At 45.8% G+C, this 15,514-nt stretch overlaps 2 protein-coding genes across 4 annotated transcripts in view; one reads left to right on the forward strand and one right to left on the reverse strand.

Moving 5' to 3' along the window:
- Window positions 1-6,825: 6,825 nt before the first annotated feature.
- On the reverse strand, window positions 6,826-14,338 carry CHCHD7 (coiled-coil-helix-coiled-coil-helix domain containing 7). Of its 2 annotated transcripts, XR_003966296.1 has the most exons (5): window positions 14,231-14,338; window positions 11,034-11,103; window positions 9,458-9,556; window positions 7,564-8,135; window positions 6,826-7,368 (listed from the first exon to the last, which is right to left on the reverse strand). XR_003966296.1 is itself a non-coding variant. In XM_030304183.1 (4 exons), exons 2-4 carry the CDS (start codon window positions 11,085-11,087, stop codon window positions 8,031-8,033), a joined length of 258 nt encoding a protein of 85 aa, XP_030160043.1. In that variant the 5' UTR covers window positions 11,088-11,103; window positions 14,231-14,338; the 3' UTR covers window positions 6,826-8,030. The 2 variants fall into 2 exon arrangements, 1 of the variants encoding a protein (XP_030160043.1); XM_030304183.1 differs by having other exon boundaries at window positions 6,826-8,135.
- A 423-nt stretch (window positions 14,339-14,761) lies between these two features.
- Window positions 14,762-15,514, forward strand: part of PLAG1 (PLAG1 zinc finger) — a 47,342-nt gene continuing 46,589 nt past the window's right edge. For both annotated transcript variants that reach the window (XM_030304202.1, XM_030304206.1), the window contains exon 1: window positions 14,762-14,949. The gene's annotated coding sequence lies outside the window, so the exon portion shown is untranslated. The remainder of the gene's footprint in view (window positions 14,950-15,514) is intronic.

The following is a 15,514-nucleotide window of genomic DNA, read 5'->3' on the forward strand; positions in this document are numbered from 1 at the left end:
CGATCCCTAAAGGGAAGGGGGGACAGTTTTTGAAGGGAGGGAAAGGAGAGGGCTCCTGTTCGTGGGTAGAGGGACAATCTAGCCAAGAGTCAGCTTTATTTGTGCATGTCACGCCCTGAAGACTGATGGATGATATTTTCTTCTGGGTGACTGAGTAAACATTTCCAGTCCATCCGAAACGAATTTTCTTGTTCTTGCTTATTGCAGCCTTCAGGAGTATATGAAGCATCTAGGGTAGTGTTAGGGCATGAATGAGAGAAAAAATATGGGGAGAGAACATTCTGGGCCAGATTTTATTGTGGAACTGTAAACGTGAAGGAGAGAAATAAAACAACAATTTGGCTTTTTGTAATCACTTCTAGCACAGATGGAGTTTGGGGAGCATCTTAGGGGGGACCTGCCGGGGGTGGGGGGGATTGAGTGAAAAGGTTAGAGTAATTGAAATTATAGCTTTCCCAGAGTAGACCAAGAATAATCTAGGCTTTCACTTATTACAAATAAGTTAAGTGGATCTATTTTTTATAAATGTGTTTCAAATATTAATATCTACATTCACAACACATGTGGAACTTTCCGTGGGTTTCACAACAACCTATGAGATAGGGCACTTTGGGGCGTCTGGGTGGCTCAGTCAACTGAGTTGGGCGTCCGACTTCAGCTCAGGTCATGATCTCACGCTTCGTGAGTTCGAGCCCTGCATCAGGCTCTGTGCTGACAGCTCAGAGCCTGGAGTCTGCTTCGGATTCTGTCTCGCTCTCTCTCTGCCCCTCCCCTGGTTGTACTGTCTCTGTCTCTCTCTCAAAAATAAACATTAAAAAAATTTTGTTTAGGGGCACCTGGGTTGCTCAGTTGGTTAAGGGCCCAACTTCGGCTCAGGTCATGATCTCACAGTTCACGAATTCGAGCCCCATGTCAGGCTGTGTGCTGAGAGCTCAAGGCCTGGAGCCTGCTTCGGATTCTGTGTCTCCCTCTCTCTCTGCCCCTCCCCTGCTCATGCTCTGTCTCTCTCTGTCTCAAAAATAAATAAAACATTAAAAAAGAATTTTTTAAAAGAATTTTTAAAAAAATTTTTTTAAAGATAAGGCATTTTTAAAAATCTAATATTCACAGTAGGAAAGGCTCTAAAGGCTGACGCTATTTACTGCACAGGCAGTAAATGGCAGAGCCAGAATGCAAATCCAGATATTTTGATCCCAGACGCATACAATTTCCAATCATGTCATGTTTTACCTCTGTGTATTAAGCAGGATTTTTGGGGTTAAGTTCCGGCATCAGAAACTTTATTTTCATCATTACTGATCTTTTTATTCTCCAGGGCTCACTGGCCATCCATAGCCAGCACCCTGCACCCATTTGAATCACCCTGTCTTTTCTCTCAGCCCCTCATCAACCTCGTCAGGCCCTCCCCCCACCCCTGCCTACACTTCCCTGAAATCGGCCCACTTTCCCGAATCCTGCCAATGAGATGCTGTGAAATGACCCTTACTTTCTTTTTCTTTCTCTGGAGAGCTACCAGTATTGGTGGAGGAATCTGAGTTGATCCCAAGCCCATTTATTTAAGAGCTCTAAAAGTCATGATAAAAGAAACAAAAATCGAGCCCCTGGAGTTTTGGTAGACGGACAGATTTTTAGATGTAATTTACAAGTCTTCCTGGAGGAAAACAGGTGCTTATTCAATTCAACTTTCTCATGCACTTTTACATCCTTCCAGAAGCATACGAGACTTTGCATTTCGGGGTGCAAGAGCTTCCACCCAGGTGACAGACGAAAGGCCCAGCACCCTGAAAGACGGGCAGCAGCCTTGCGGGGTCTGAAGGTGAGAGGCCACTGGTGATATTAGACCTGCTAATGAAAACGGTCCAGTGCTTGTAGCTGAAAGGCAGATCAAGCCCACCTCTTTTTCAATCTTTTTTAATGTTTATTTTTGAGAGAGAGAGAGAGAGAGAGAGACAGAGTGTGAGTAGGGGAGGGGCAGAGAGAGAGGGAGACGCAGAATCGGAAGCCGGCTCCGGGCTCTTGAGCTGTCAGCACAGAGCCCGACACAGGGCTCGGACCCACAAACCGCGAGATCATGACCTGAGCCAGCCAGTGGTGCCCCAAGCCCACCTCTTTTTAGCTCCTTTGCAGAATAAAGCATTTGACACCGAGTGCCGGTTCTCATTTTCTTATTCTGCAAAATAAAAACAGAAGGTGAGACATTAATAGAACGTGTGGGCAACTTTAATTGCCTAATTTTACATCGGATTGTGTACGCAGCTCCCCGGGGAATACGCGGTGAGTGTCACTGCAGAGATGGGAGGAGGATGAAGAGATGACATTAATTCTGACTGGTGGTACTGGAGACGACACATGCGAGCTGAACCTGAAGGCAGCATTCAACTGCAGCCCTCGAGGGACGGCTGTTCAGGTTGAGAAAATGGGGCGTGGTCGGCCAATGTAGAATGTGACAGCGGAAAGGATACCGCCAGACCTTTTCCTGCCTGTCTCCCTCACTGAAGTCTAAGGTCTTTGAGGACACAGTCTTGGCCTTGTATGTCCAAAAGCAGACTTGCTCCCACCTTCCTCAAGCCTGCAAGCACCCTTCACAAACGTCCCCAGATCTCAGAGGACCTTGTAAACCAAAGGAAGGAATCTGGACATTTATCATGAGGCAATGGACAGGACTTGGAAATTGAAGTGGGACTTACTGTCTTTGCATTCTGGAAAGGCTCTCCTGGCTGCAGTGTGGAAAAGGAACTGGGAGTCAGGCAGGAATTTACGGAGGAAAACAGTTGAGAGGGGGGTTGCAGTGATCCAGGATCACTGTAAGACCCCGTCTCCGCACCTCCAGAATTATTCTTCTAAACGCAAACTGGATTTGACCCTCTCCAACTCAACACAGTTTGTAGCTTCCCTTTATGCACAGAATAAGGTTTAAAGTCTCAAGTAGGGCCTTCGAGGCCCCTCATGGGTACCTACTCTACCCGTCTACGTTTTTCCCTTCACATGCTCTGGCCTCAGTCAGTAAGGACTAATCCCCGAATACCCCACATGCACGTGCCCCTGTGTGTTTATTAAGGAACTTACCCTCTTATTCCTACTGTGGTTCTCCTTTCCTTCTCCCGCACAGCCCAGTGAAGTTCTTTGAGGGCCAGATGGTTGACTTACTCATGCATGTTCCTCCACCCCCTTTAGCCCTAGCACTTTGTACATTATAGGCAAATATTTGTTGAGCAGAATTGAACTGTAATAGCAGTACTTGTACTTGGATTCATTTAATATTTATTGAGCATCAGAAACCATAAACAAAAAGATGGATCCATTTAATTACATTAAAATGTAAAACACGGTATAGAAATTCTAAGTTAAAAAATAAATTTACACGTTACAAATGACAGAGAGGCAGATTCCTTACTATCCCAAGAGGCCCCCAAATCATTCACACCAAATATCTAAAAAAAAAAAAAAAAAAAAAGTGGGCAAAGGAAATAAATACACTCATTCCATTCCATTTTTCACTCATCAATTGTAAGGATGAAAGGGCTGTAAAGCACTCAGTGGGACTGAGGGTGTGAGGAAAGAAACACTCACAGGCTTTGTTCATGGGAGTAGAAATTGGGCTGCTCCCCCAGGGAGGGTGATTTGTCAATACCTACAATATTTAAAATGCAGAAGCCTTTAACCTAGAAATACTTCTTCTTAGAAATGCATTCTAGAGTTAGAACAGAACAAGCCAAGAGCCGTATGTAAAGATGTTTGTTGCAACCCTGTCTCTAAGAGAAAACCATCAATGGGAGACTGGTTCAATGACACTGTAACTACACAAGGGAAAACTGCAGCCATTGGAAGAAATGGAGTAGGGGCCTGAGTGGCTCAGTCGGTTAAGCATCCGACTTCGGCTCAGGTCATGATCTCAGTTTGTGAGTTCGAGCCCCTCATTGGGAGCCTGGAACCTGCTTCAGATGCTGTGTCTCCCTCTCTCTCTGCCCCTCCCCTGCTCGTACACTGTCTCTCTCTCAAAAATAAATAAACATGGAAAAAAAGAAAAAAGAACTGGAGCAGATCTATAATCACTGGGGGAGAATTATTCCAAACTATACAACTAAGTGGAAAAAGCAAGGTACCTCCAGCTTCCGCCCTATGATGCTTCTTTTGTGCAAAACAAACACATACGCAGATATGCCTGTATCTGCAATAAAAAACTTGAAAACTTTTTGACGCCGGCTGCTTCTGGGCAGATTTACACTGTAATGCCTTTTGCATTGTGTGGACCTTTGAATATCGCGTACCCATTTGCATCGTCCGAGCACGTTTTTTCAATGTGTTCGACTTCAAAAGCCACCCCTCCCCCCAACAGGTGCACAACTGTTGATCATTCACACACACTAGAAGTTTACCAGGTACTATGGATATATAACCATGAATGACCTTGCTTGTATCCTCCAAGAGCTTTCAAGTAGGAAGTGCTTCTTAAGAGGATTTCTTTTACATACTACACACACAGTGTGCCACGCTCACCCATTACACGGATAATCTACAATGAGATGTGCCCCCCCCCAAGGGTGAGAGGCATGTGAACACAGTAAAACACCTTCTACATATTTTGTTAGTTGATAGTTGACATCAAAGCTTTGTCTGACTTGAAAATTTTCTCCAGACACCAACAAACAGCCCCATACAATTGATTTCTCAGGTTAATCAGCTTCGCTTCTCCTGGAGTAGTGTCTTCGAGAAAGAGAAATACAATAGTGGCAAATGTAACACTTGGGTGATGAACCCCTGGGACTCTGCCCCTCCAAAGTGGTGCAACAGGTTCTTGCACAATCTGGTTCCAAGAAGAGTATACTGAAGTTATCAGGGTATGTGTAAAGACGCAAACAAGGGATTAGGGAATTACTAAAGACAAACTTAGAACCGAACAACCTTGCCTAAGTGGAGCCATATTATGATTACGTACGTTAAGGATTTGTTGGTCAAAAGTCCCCAATTAGTTTGTCACCAATGGTACCTCATAGAACACGCTCAGATACACGTTCAAAGAACTATGCCATTCCTGCACAGCTATAGTCATCAAGACAGTGTGGCTAAAGACAGACATACAGGTCAATGGCACAGGATTCCAAGTCCAGAAATAGACTGACATACACAATCGATTTGCAGTAAGAGTGCCAAGACAATTCAACAGGAGAAAGCACAGCCTTTACAATAAAAGGTCCTGGGACCTGGACAGCGACGTGCAAAACAATGAAGTTGTGGACTCCTACCTCACACCACATACAAAAATGAACTCAAAAGGGATCAGAGACCTAAACATAGGAGGCAAAACTATAACACTCCTAGAGGAAACATAGATGCAAATTCCTTTGACCTTGAGTTAGGCAACGCCTTCTTAGATATGTCACCAAAAGCAACAAAAGAAAAACTAAATTGGACTTCATCAAAATTAAAAGTTTTGGGTTTCAGGAGCGCCTGGGTGGCTCAGTTCGTGAAGCAGCCGTCTACAGCTCAGGTTGTGATCTGGTGGTTTGTGAGTCTGAGCCCCGCGTCGGGCTCTGTGCTAACAGCTTGGAGCCTGGAGCCTGCTTCGCATTCTGTGTCTCCCTCTTTCTCTGTCCCTCCCCTCCTTGCTCTCTCTCTCTCAAAAATAAACAAACATTAGGAAAAAAATTTTTTTTTAATTTTGTTTCAAAGGACATCATGAAGTAAAAATACAACCCACAGAATCAGAGAAAACATGTGTAAACCACGTATCTGATAAGGGACTTGGATTTAGCACCTATAAAGAACTCTCACAATTCAGTAATAAAGATACACCACCCAACTTAAAAATAGGCAAAGGATCTAAATGAATATTTCTCCGAACAAGATACGTGACCGGCCAATAAGCACATAAAAAGATGCTCCACATCACTAGCCTTCGGGGAAACGCAAACCCAAATCACACTCTGATACCAGCTCACACGCGCTAGGATGACTGTAACCAAAGGCAGATAAGTGTTAACAAGGATGTGGAGAAACTGGAACTCTCGTACATTGTGAAATGGTGCTACCACTTTGGAAGATAGTTGGTCAGTTCTTCAGATGGTTAAACACAGTTAGCATACGACCTAGCCATTCACCTCCAAGGTAGGTGTACATTCAAAAAGAAATGAATGCCCACACCAAGACTTGTACTCCACTGTTCAACAAACAGCAGGACTCAACATAGCCCCAAAACGGAGACAACCCAAATACCCATCAACTGATGAATGGATCACAAAAAACGTGGTACATCCATACCATGGAATGTTATCCAGCAGTAAAAAGGAACGAGGTGCTGATACGTGCTGCGTGAAGGAGCCTCGAAGACATTGGGCTAAGGGAAAGAGGCCAGTCGCAAAAGACCACACACGGCAGGACTCCATTTATATAAATGATCAGAATAGGCAATTCTAGAGGCAGAAGGCAGTTGCCGAAGTGTCGGAAAGGTGGGGAGAAAGGGAGGTGTGAGGAGGAAATGAAGAATGTTGTTCTTTCTGGGGTGAAGTGATTTACTACCAATTGTGGTGATGACTGAAAACCATCAGAGTCCCACTTTAAACAGATGACTTCTGCGGTATATGAACTGTATCTCAACAAAGTTGCTATTTAAAGAAGAAACGAAAAGAAAGAGTGAGGCCAGGACAAACAGCTCCTGGATGAATGTTGATGTTGGTATGTACATTTAAAGAGGGGACATTAACATTCCAAGCCCTTAAAACAGCATGCTTAAAATACTGAAATGCTGATCACACAAGTATGTATGAATGTCTTGTCAGGTCCTTTTTCAACCCATCGTTTTTAGAGCAATCAATACAAATCAAGGGATTTCTCAAACAGTCCATCTTTTATTCAAACAGAATCACATTTAACAATCAGGGTCAGATGGCTTAAAAACATCTGACCTGGGTTTTGGACAAAGACCAATGAGACGGATAGTTTATGGTCAGCAGCCTTTAAAATAATACTCTTGACCCAGCGCCAGATAAAGAGAAGGGACACAAGCTGTTTTCATTGATTTTTTTTGTATACGTTAAATATGATTAAATAATATATGTTACAAAACTGTTCTGTAAATGAGACAAACTGGATTTAAATAGCTGGTGGGTATGAGAGTTGCCACACGACTTGCCCCCATCACCATACTGAATGCTGTTGTGTTTACGGCAGAAAACGCAGTGGGGCTCTAGTCTCATCCCAGTGCGTTCACCTATGAACCCCTGTGTCCTTCCTACCCATCTCTTCCTGCAAAGAGAAATCCCACTTCGAAGAGAATCATCTTTTCCCCATGACTGCGCTTCAAGAGTACTATCCCTTCAGAAGGTTATCCAATACGTGTGGATTTCAGTCACGGAATCCTTGAAGCCTCCCCTTACGGAAAGAAAAGAAAACCAGTTCTTGGGCCTGCCATTTGTCTAAGACAACCCCCCCCGCACCCCTGTTTCCCCACCTAGTCAACATACTAACCTTATTTAAACAGAGGTAAGGGAGTGAAGCGAGGGTCGGGGTCTTGCTTTGCACTGAGCCGGAGATTTGAGGCCCGCCACCCAGCCACCCCGAACTCACCTTCCCGGGCTTCTGCCCGCCTCTCCACCGCCACCTCGTACTCTTGGTGGTACAGTCTACAGACCACTCTCCAGATCCAGCTCGAGCTTTCCTCCCATCGCGTTGCCGCGCACGTCATTTCCCATCCTTGGAAACACCACCTTCCTTGCGCTGCCGCGAAGTCTTTCCTTGTCCTCTGTGCCCGTTACCCGCAGAAAAGCGGGACTCCTCATGTCACCTTTCCTAATGCTCCCTTACCTTCAGGAAGTAACGCGAACTCCGCGGCACGGCACAGCCAGCCGCGGCGGACCACCATCATGGCACTGAGCGCAAACACAGAGGACACGGGGCTAACTTAACTTTGTCTCCCCTTGTAGAGTTGGAGATCTGTCTGCGTAAGGCCCAAAAGGTGTTCAAAGGTCACAGTCACCGTTTATTAAAAATATTCATCTGCTTCTAAGTTAAATAAACAATTTTAATGCAAAGAGTCAGTAGGGCATCTTTCCCATCGCCCCCAAGATCTCGTCTCTTTCTGCTGCTGTAGGCATAGACGGCTGCACTCCGTTCTGTCTTCTCTGGATCATGACAGAATTCTGCACGTAGGTTAAAAAAAAAAAAAAAAAAAAGGAAGGAGAAGAAGAAGAAACCAAAATCAGACACATATTAAATGCTAATCATTTGCCAGGAATTGGTTATTACGTCCTCATAAGGGAAATTCTAAAAACCAAGTGTAAAGAAAAACCAAAAAACTAATTCTCATACTTCGGACAATATTTTCAAGCTATTAACTATTAAATAGAAGTGATTATTCTCATAGGAATCCATTGACAGTAACTGGGCTGGAATATACTGTTTAAGTACGAGAGCACAGGAATCCAGTCCATCAAGAGGACCTACTAAGTGATTGCTAAATGAAACCAACAGTTAATTCAAAAGAGGGAAAAGAAGTAGCTGGATCCAGGGCTCAGAGAAAAAGAAATCATATACCGATGTCTCAAGAAAAAGGGGGGCATTTTAACTACCATGGGTGGTGGTGGGATAGGAGAAGGCAGAAATGAAAGCCTTACCCCACCCCCCGGTGAAACAAGAAAATCATTTGCTTTATTCTGGTCCTGGAAGCTCCAATGTGATTCTGAAAAAAGATGTAAGAGGGGCGGTAGCCCCGGGGTCTGGGTGCAGAATACAGTCCCTGGCTCCTTTGGCCCTGGAAGCCACAGGTGTGGTAAGAAGGCTCGGCTAGAGCCCAGGGTTAGTGGAAGTCAGTTCCCCCTGAGGCCCAGGCCCCAGCCTGGGCCAGAGAGGTCAAGGAAGAAGAGGGCTGGAGAGTCTGTTCAGTTCCTTAGCGATTGCACCCCAGGAGGGTGTGAGCCTAGGGTTACCTCCTCACCCTTCTCGGGGGGTACTAGGTTTCCGGGGCCATTTGACAGTCCCTAGGGGTTCAGCCTCGGGGCTCAGCCTTGGCAATCCCAGGGGTCCCTCGCCTTCCAGCTCCAGCTCCTCAAAGGATGAGCCAGTGGTGCCCGACTCACTATGGCTGTGCTCACTGCGGGTATCACTATCGTCCCAGCCACGGCTGCTCACCCCGGGGGACGGTGTGGCAGCTGAAGTCTGTGTTACGACAGAACAAGTTATCCAGTCTGCTCCTCTCCAGGAAAAGTGAAATTGTAACAAGCTTATTGTTTTAGGGCTGCAGATCTTACATGCATAGGAAGACCCACCTAAGTCAGAACTGCGTTGTTATTGCCTGGATGGAGTAGTAGGAGGAGGTGGCCAGTTAGGGTGCACACAGGATAGAGCCAAAGTTAAGTTTCCCCAGTCATCACTAAGAAAAGACTGTGGGTACTGACTAAGTTTGGGCTTCAATTTCACGCCTCAGAGAGGAGTTTTAACACAAAGCTAACCGAGCTCAGCTTACCCAGAATTTCCGGCAGTTTTTGTACTTCAGGAAGTAAGTGGAACACTTTTCCCTGTCATAGTTATTTTCATCCATACATCTGGTAGAAGCATCAGATTCCTTAAATATGTAAGATAGACATCATTTAGGGGGTGGAATGGGATCTAAAAAAAAAAAAAAAATCCCAAACTTCTGAGGCTCCTTCCCCCCAAAGCAGGTAACATGAACTCGTTCCTTTCTGTTCATTTTAACGAACGCGTCATGAACAAACACTGAATTATCTTTCCGACTATCCCAGGACTCATTCTGCTCAGAGCAGACATCTTCCTTTTCATAGTCTGGGTCAGTTTTCTGAATATCTGATCACAGGAACTTGAGCCGGAGCACTGACTGAGATCATTTACCCCAGTGAGTGTTTAACAAAGAAGCTAAGACAAGGTGCAATGTGCTCGAAATCACTACTGCGCAGCATAGAGTCAAAACCCAGTCTCCCAGTTCTAAGTGCAGCTGTCCTGTTTTCCAGCTTTGACTTGGCTGTTTGATGTTAAGCTGGTTTCGAGAGCCCAAGTAAGTTGCTAATAACTGGTCTACATCAAGGCAACTTAAATTACCACCACTCATCTCGATGTATTTTTGGCTATCACTCACTGCATTACGCAAGTACATATACTATTATGTATGCCGTTTTAATAGATATCATTAATATCACTTCAAAACCTACGTGAGCAACACAGGGCTGTGAGTTCAAAGGAGAGTAGCAGTCATTTGGGAATTAAAATTAAGCTGTCTAAACCGGAAGTAGATTGGATAACAAACTTCAAAGTGAAAAGTAGGATTCTGAGAGGTCATCGAAAGGAAAGCGTTAACTAAAGGGGTAGGTAATTTGCTGCACAGCTCTAAGAAACACAGTCTATCTAGACAGACTGAATAAAGCTGCTGAAAACAGATCTGATACACGAAGCAAAGCTAAATTTCTACGCCAAATATTTAACGAGTGTGTATATTTGAAAAATGTATATAGGATCAGGGAATAGCACCAGTCATAGGAGACTGCGTTATCCCAGGGTAACAAAGCCACAAGTCAGTATTGCTGGTCACACCACATACATGCCAATAAAACCTTATTATTACAACAAAACGTTTTGCTTATATGATAACCTTTGTGGAAATCTTTAGGCTTTAAATGGGCACATTCTATTATAGGCCCTTATTCTCAGCCAGGCTGTCTCAAGGACATGATGAAATTATTGCTATTAAAACATAAATTTCAGTGGCAGTTTAAAAACATAGTTTGCAACTTTCCATTTCTGGACCAAAGATTTTCCTTGCTGTTAACCTATGCCTGTCTGGAGTTTCAGCGACAACTAAATGCTTGCACGTTATACAAGCAACGGTAAACTCAGAAGAGGTGAATCTTTGTCAGCTAAATTATGAACACCTAAAAATGTTCTAGTGAAATAAGGATACGCTGGCCAGGAATCTTTTTTGTATTGAAATTAACTTTATTCAAGAACCGCAGAAAACAGATACCCACAAAAGCAGAACAAGCCTGTTTTTCCAACTTAACCTCATGAAAATTAAAAGCAAACCACCTTACCGACAAGCAAGGGTTTATGTCTGGATCTCTCAGCCGCCGTCCTACCATAGGCATCCTAACAGGTTTCTGACTGCAGGCAGACGTTGGAGAAAAGAGTTACATGGCAAATGAGAGAAAAATAAATCAATACATCTCATTAGACCCACGAGTACTTGAAAAATTAATTTTGGCATATTGATTATCGAGTAAGGAACTTCATATGGCCTCTGTATTCTGAGAATAAACATTTGGACGTGTTTTTCCTTTGCACTGCCATGGTGCCTCAGCACAAGGGCCATATCTAAATTCGCCCGCTGCAAGTTGATCATAATGCCCAAGAGGACAGTTCAGCTATAATTCAGTTTTGGTTTATCTTTATTTCCAAAGGTGAAGCTGTGAAATGTCCTAACAAAACCTGAGAATACAGCGTGCATTCTAACAATTACTTCCTTATTGTACATCGATCAGCATATAAAATGAGTGTGGAGTCATTAAGACAACCCAACTTTAGCAAAAACATTTGTTAACTAAACTCAGAGTATGTACTCTAACCGGCACCAAGGTTGGCCAACATACCAAAAGAACAAAGTGACGGCTCAGCTGATATTTCGAAAAGTTAAAAAAGAAAAACTAAAGCTTTACTTCCAGGGGCGTCTTCTATTTAACGGATACTTCCCTTGGTTTAAAGGAAGTCATAGAATGTTACCGTGGTTCATTAATCTTCCGACTCAAGCCTTACACATACAGCTCTGCACAAGTCTTTATCGATTAAAGATTGATCACAGTTCCCTAACAGCCAACCGATGATGATTCCATCAAGTCACAGAGTGCTTCCATAATAGGCATGTCAACTATCCTCTGGGACAACTGCTCTCTCTAATGGAGTTCAACCCAAATTGGTATGTCTATCATCTTCGAAGACATGTCACAGAAAGGAACTAAAAGAGAAACTGTTGAACAAAAACCAACAACAGTCAACACACTGTTAATTATTTCAAAGTGGCTTTTTTTGTTTTAATACATCGATATTCTATTGATGAACCACCCACAAATATTTTTAAATGTTCTGCACTAAGTTTAAGAAGCTGAGTTAACCTGCTCTTGAATCCTGCTCTAGCTTAATCATCTTCCACCTAAAGATTTAAGGAGAAACAAGCAACGATGCAATATGACATACAAAACACCGCCCAGCAAAGAACCGCCATCAGTCAGTTTGACCAAAGGTCAGAAATTTTGTATGAAAGGGTTTCTACTTTTCTGGCTCTGGACGACATCATCAAAAAAAATATCTGTCACGTTAAAAGAAATAAGGGACACTCAGGAAAATCAATCAAACCCCGTAAGTTCCTAAAAAATGGAGGCATTTGCAGTCAAGGGTTACCTAGTTCAGAGACCAGGATGTCCAGGCTAAAGGAGATTAATCTTTACAAAGAAGGGTGGAAAAGAGTTTAGTTATTCCAGGATCCTTTAGATTTTAGGAATCCTCTAAGAAATTATTTCATTTTATGATTTTCATTGATCAATACATGAATATACTTAGGGGTGCCTGCGTGGCTCAGCCGGTTAAGCATCTGACTCTTGATTTCGGCTCAGGTCTTGATCTCACAGGTTCGTGAGACTGAGCCCCGCACTGGCCTCCATGCTGATGGTGCAAAGCCGGCTTGGGACGTTCTCTCTCCCTCTCTCTCTGCCCCTCCCCTGTTCACACGCGTTCTCTCTCTCTCTCAAAATAAACTTAAAAACAATACATGAATATACCTTAACTAACAGAAACATCGAGGTAAAAAGGAATTTCAAGATGCTGTTCAATTGTATCTAGAAGCTTCTTCCTTTCCTGAATATGATTCTTTTGCAGGCTTGACTTCTTATGAAGAGATAATGATACTAAATAAACTCACATCCTTCTTTTTTTTTTAACATCCATCCTATGACGTGAGAATACAGAACTCTGCTTAGCTGTTCATACTCCTTATATATCATCTCAACAACGATCAGCTTGGGGCAAAATTCAGGTTGCATGCCTTACATGAAACTGCACTTTCACTGCATTTTAAAATCATCACCAATCAAGAATTCTTTGATAAAAATAACACCTGGGTAACATCACATATACACAAAATCAGGTTTGCAGCATGAAGTTATTCACATTTCATTTCCTTTCTCTTCCGGATTCTAAATACAAGTCAAAGTAAGTTTGGATTTCTAAATGTCACTTTCTTTGCATGAATCCTCAAGTATCACTGGAAATGAAGAGGAAATGTCAATTTACAGTGAGGAAAAGGGCTAAAGGGAAGATCGAGTGTTCCGCTAGAGAGGGCTTATCTGCTTACTTTCTGAAGGCACGAAGCAAATATTACAAAGCAAGTTCTTCTTGCAGAGGACAGACAGAAAGAAAACCAAAGATTTGAGGGAGGGGTCACAAAAGCACAGCACATTTGAGGAATAACTCTAAAAATCTCTCCAAAAGGCAAACTGTAAAAAAAAAAAAAAAAAAAAAAAAATATATATATATATATATATATATGTCTTGATTTCCCACCCAGTTCACATCCCCACTCTCCAACTAGCTTTGAAAGGCAAGGGAAAGGGAACGATAGGGAACACGTCCATGCCCACATGCTGGTCAGAGCCCAGGAAAGGTCTGTGGGTCTGATACAACGCAGATGCAACTAGCAGGAAGCTAAAACACGTTATGCCAGAGCCCAAAGCCCTTAACCCACTGCTGGGTGCAGAAAGGCAGGGTCAGGAAGTCAGCATGGCATAGCGGGGCGGAGCGGGGAAGTCGAATGGAGAAACTGGCTGCGAGTCGCGGCCTCGCTGCCTTCCGCGATGCTGCCTGTCGGTTTAACGGTGGACGACGGGCACAGGTGAACACACCTTGCTTTGACCTTGGATGGAGCCGAGTGGGGCAGGGGGAAAGGAAAAGGCAGGAAATTGGAGGTGGGGGTAGGCAATGACGCCCCAAAGGCCGAGAAACAGAGTGAAGAAAGAGCTAGGGGTGCCCAGGCAGGCCGAGGGTCACCTTCCTCGTCCCCAGCCCGGATAAACCCGAATCGTGGGGAGAAAGAGGGACAGGAAGGGGCCCGCGCTGAGGCAAGGCCTGGTGGTAGGGGCTTCACACCGAAGGAGTGGATTCGGGCCCCGCGGTGGCCCAGGTGCACCCCTCTCTTCTTGCATCCCTGCAGCCGCCGCGGAAGGAGGGGCGGGGGACCACTCACCTCGGGCCGCCGCTTCGCCAGCGCCCAGGCCGTCTCCAGCTCCAAACACGTCAATGGCTCACGCAGCTGGACCTTAAGTAGCGCGCATCCCAACGTGCTGCCCCCGCTCCCCGGCGGCCGCCGGCCCAATCGACGCGCGCCGCCGCCAGACTGACAGCCGAGCCGGGCCCTGCCGGGCGGGGGCGGGCGGGTCTCGCCCCGCCCCCAGCCGGCGGGAGGAGGGCCCAGGCGGGAGGAGTGGGCGGGGCGGAGCCCGCGGTGCCGCCCCTTTCCCCCGCCCCGCCGCGCCCCCCGGGCCGAGGCCCGCCTCTTAACACTTCGGCTTGACAGGCGGCACCGCCGCCCAATCGGCGGGCCCGTCCCTGGCGGCGGCGGCGCCTAGTGGCCGGCCCCGGGGCGGAGCGCGCGCGGGGGGCGGGCACAGCGGCGGGCGGGGACCGGGGGCGGGCCGGCGGGAGGCGGGGGTGGCGGCCGAGCTAGCCGGGGGAGGCGGCGGTGGGCGCGACGTCGGCGGCGGCGGCGGCGGCGGCGGCAGCGGCAGCTGCAAGTTGGGCTGCAGGGGCAGCGCATACACTACAATGGCTGCTGGAAAGAGGCGTAAGGAAACAATTTCCAGGCCCGCCGCGTCCAGCCCGAAATATGAGAAAAAAATTATTAGAAATTCCGCGGGCGGTGTAAAGGCGGCGGACGGGCCGGAGGGAGGATGTTAAAGCCCCGCGGTGAGTTCTCCCGGGGTCCGGGGCGGCGGAGAGGCGTTTAGCGGGAGAAATATCAGGGTTATTTAAATTATGGGACTAGCCGAGGGGGCAGAGGAGCAGCGGCGGCGGCAGGAGGAGGAAAAGTTTGTGCTACTCTCAGCCCCTGCTCAGGACCCCAGAGAGAAAAATAATAATAAAAAATAAAATAAAATAATTAAGCGGGGGTGTGAGGACTCCCGAAGTCGCTTCTGACAGGGCAGGGGGCGATGCGGCTGGAGACCCAAAGGTGAGGTCGGTGGGAAAAAAAAAAAAACCCTTTATTCAGGGTCTGGAAAGTTTGAAAAGTTTTCCTCCTCCTCCTCCTCCTCCTCTCTGGTGCTGTGAATATTGTGACAGCGGCAGCGGCAGCAGCGAGAGCGGAAGACATTAGAGACCCGAAAAATAAGGGAAAAATTAATATAAATTCAGTTTTGAGAGTAAACTCTCCGCATTTTCCACCAAAACATCCCGGGGGAAGGTCGCTTCCCAAAGGGCCTGGCGGAAACCCGCAGTCGGCAATATTTGGGGGGCACTTTGAGTGACTTGG

Source organism: Lynx canadensis, chromosome F2, assembly GCF_007474595.2.
Source record: "Lynx canadensis isolate LIC74 chromosome F2, mLynCan4.pri.v2, whole genome shotgun sequence".
Lineage (NCBI taxonomy): Eukaryota > Metazoa > Chordata > Mammalia > Carnivora > Felidae > Lynx > Lynx canadensis.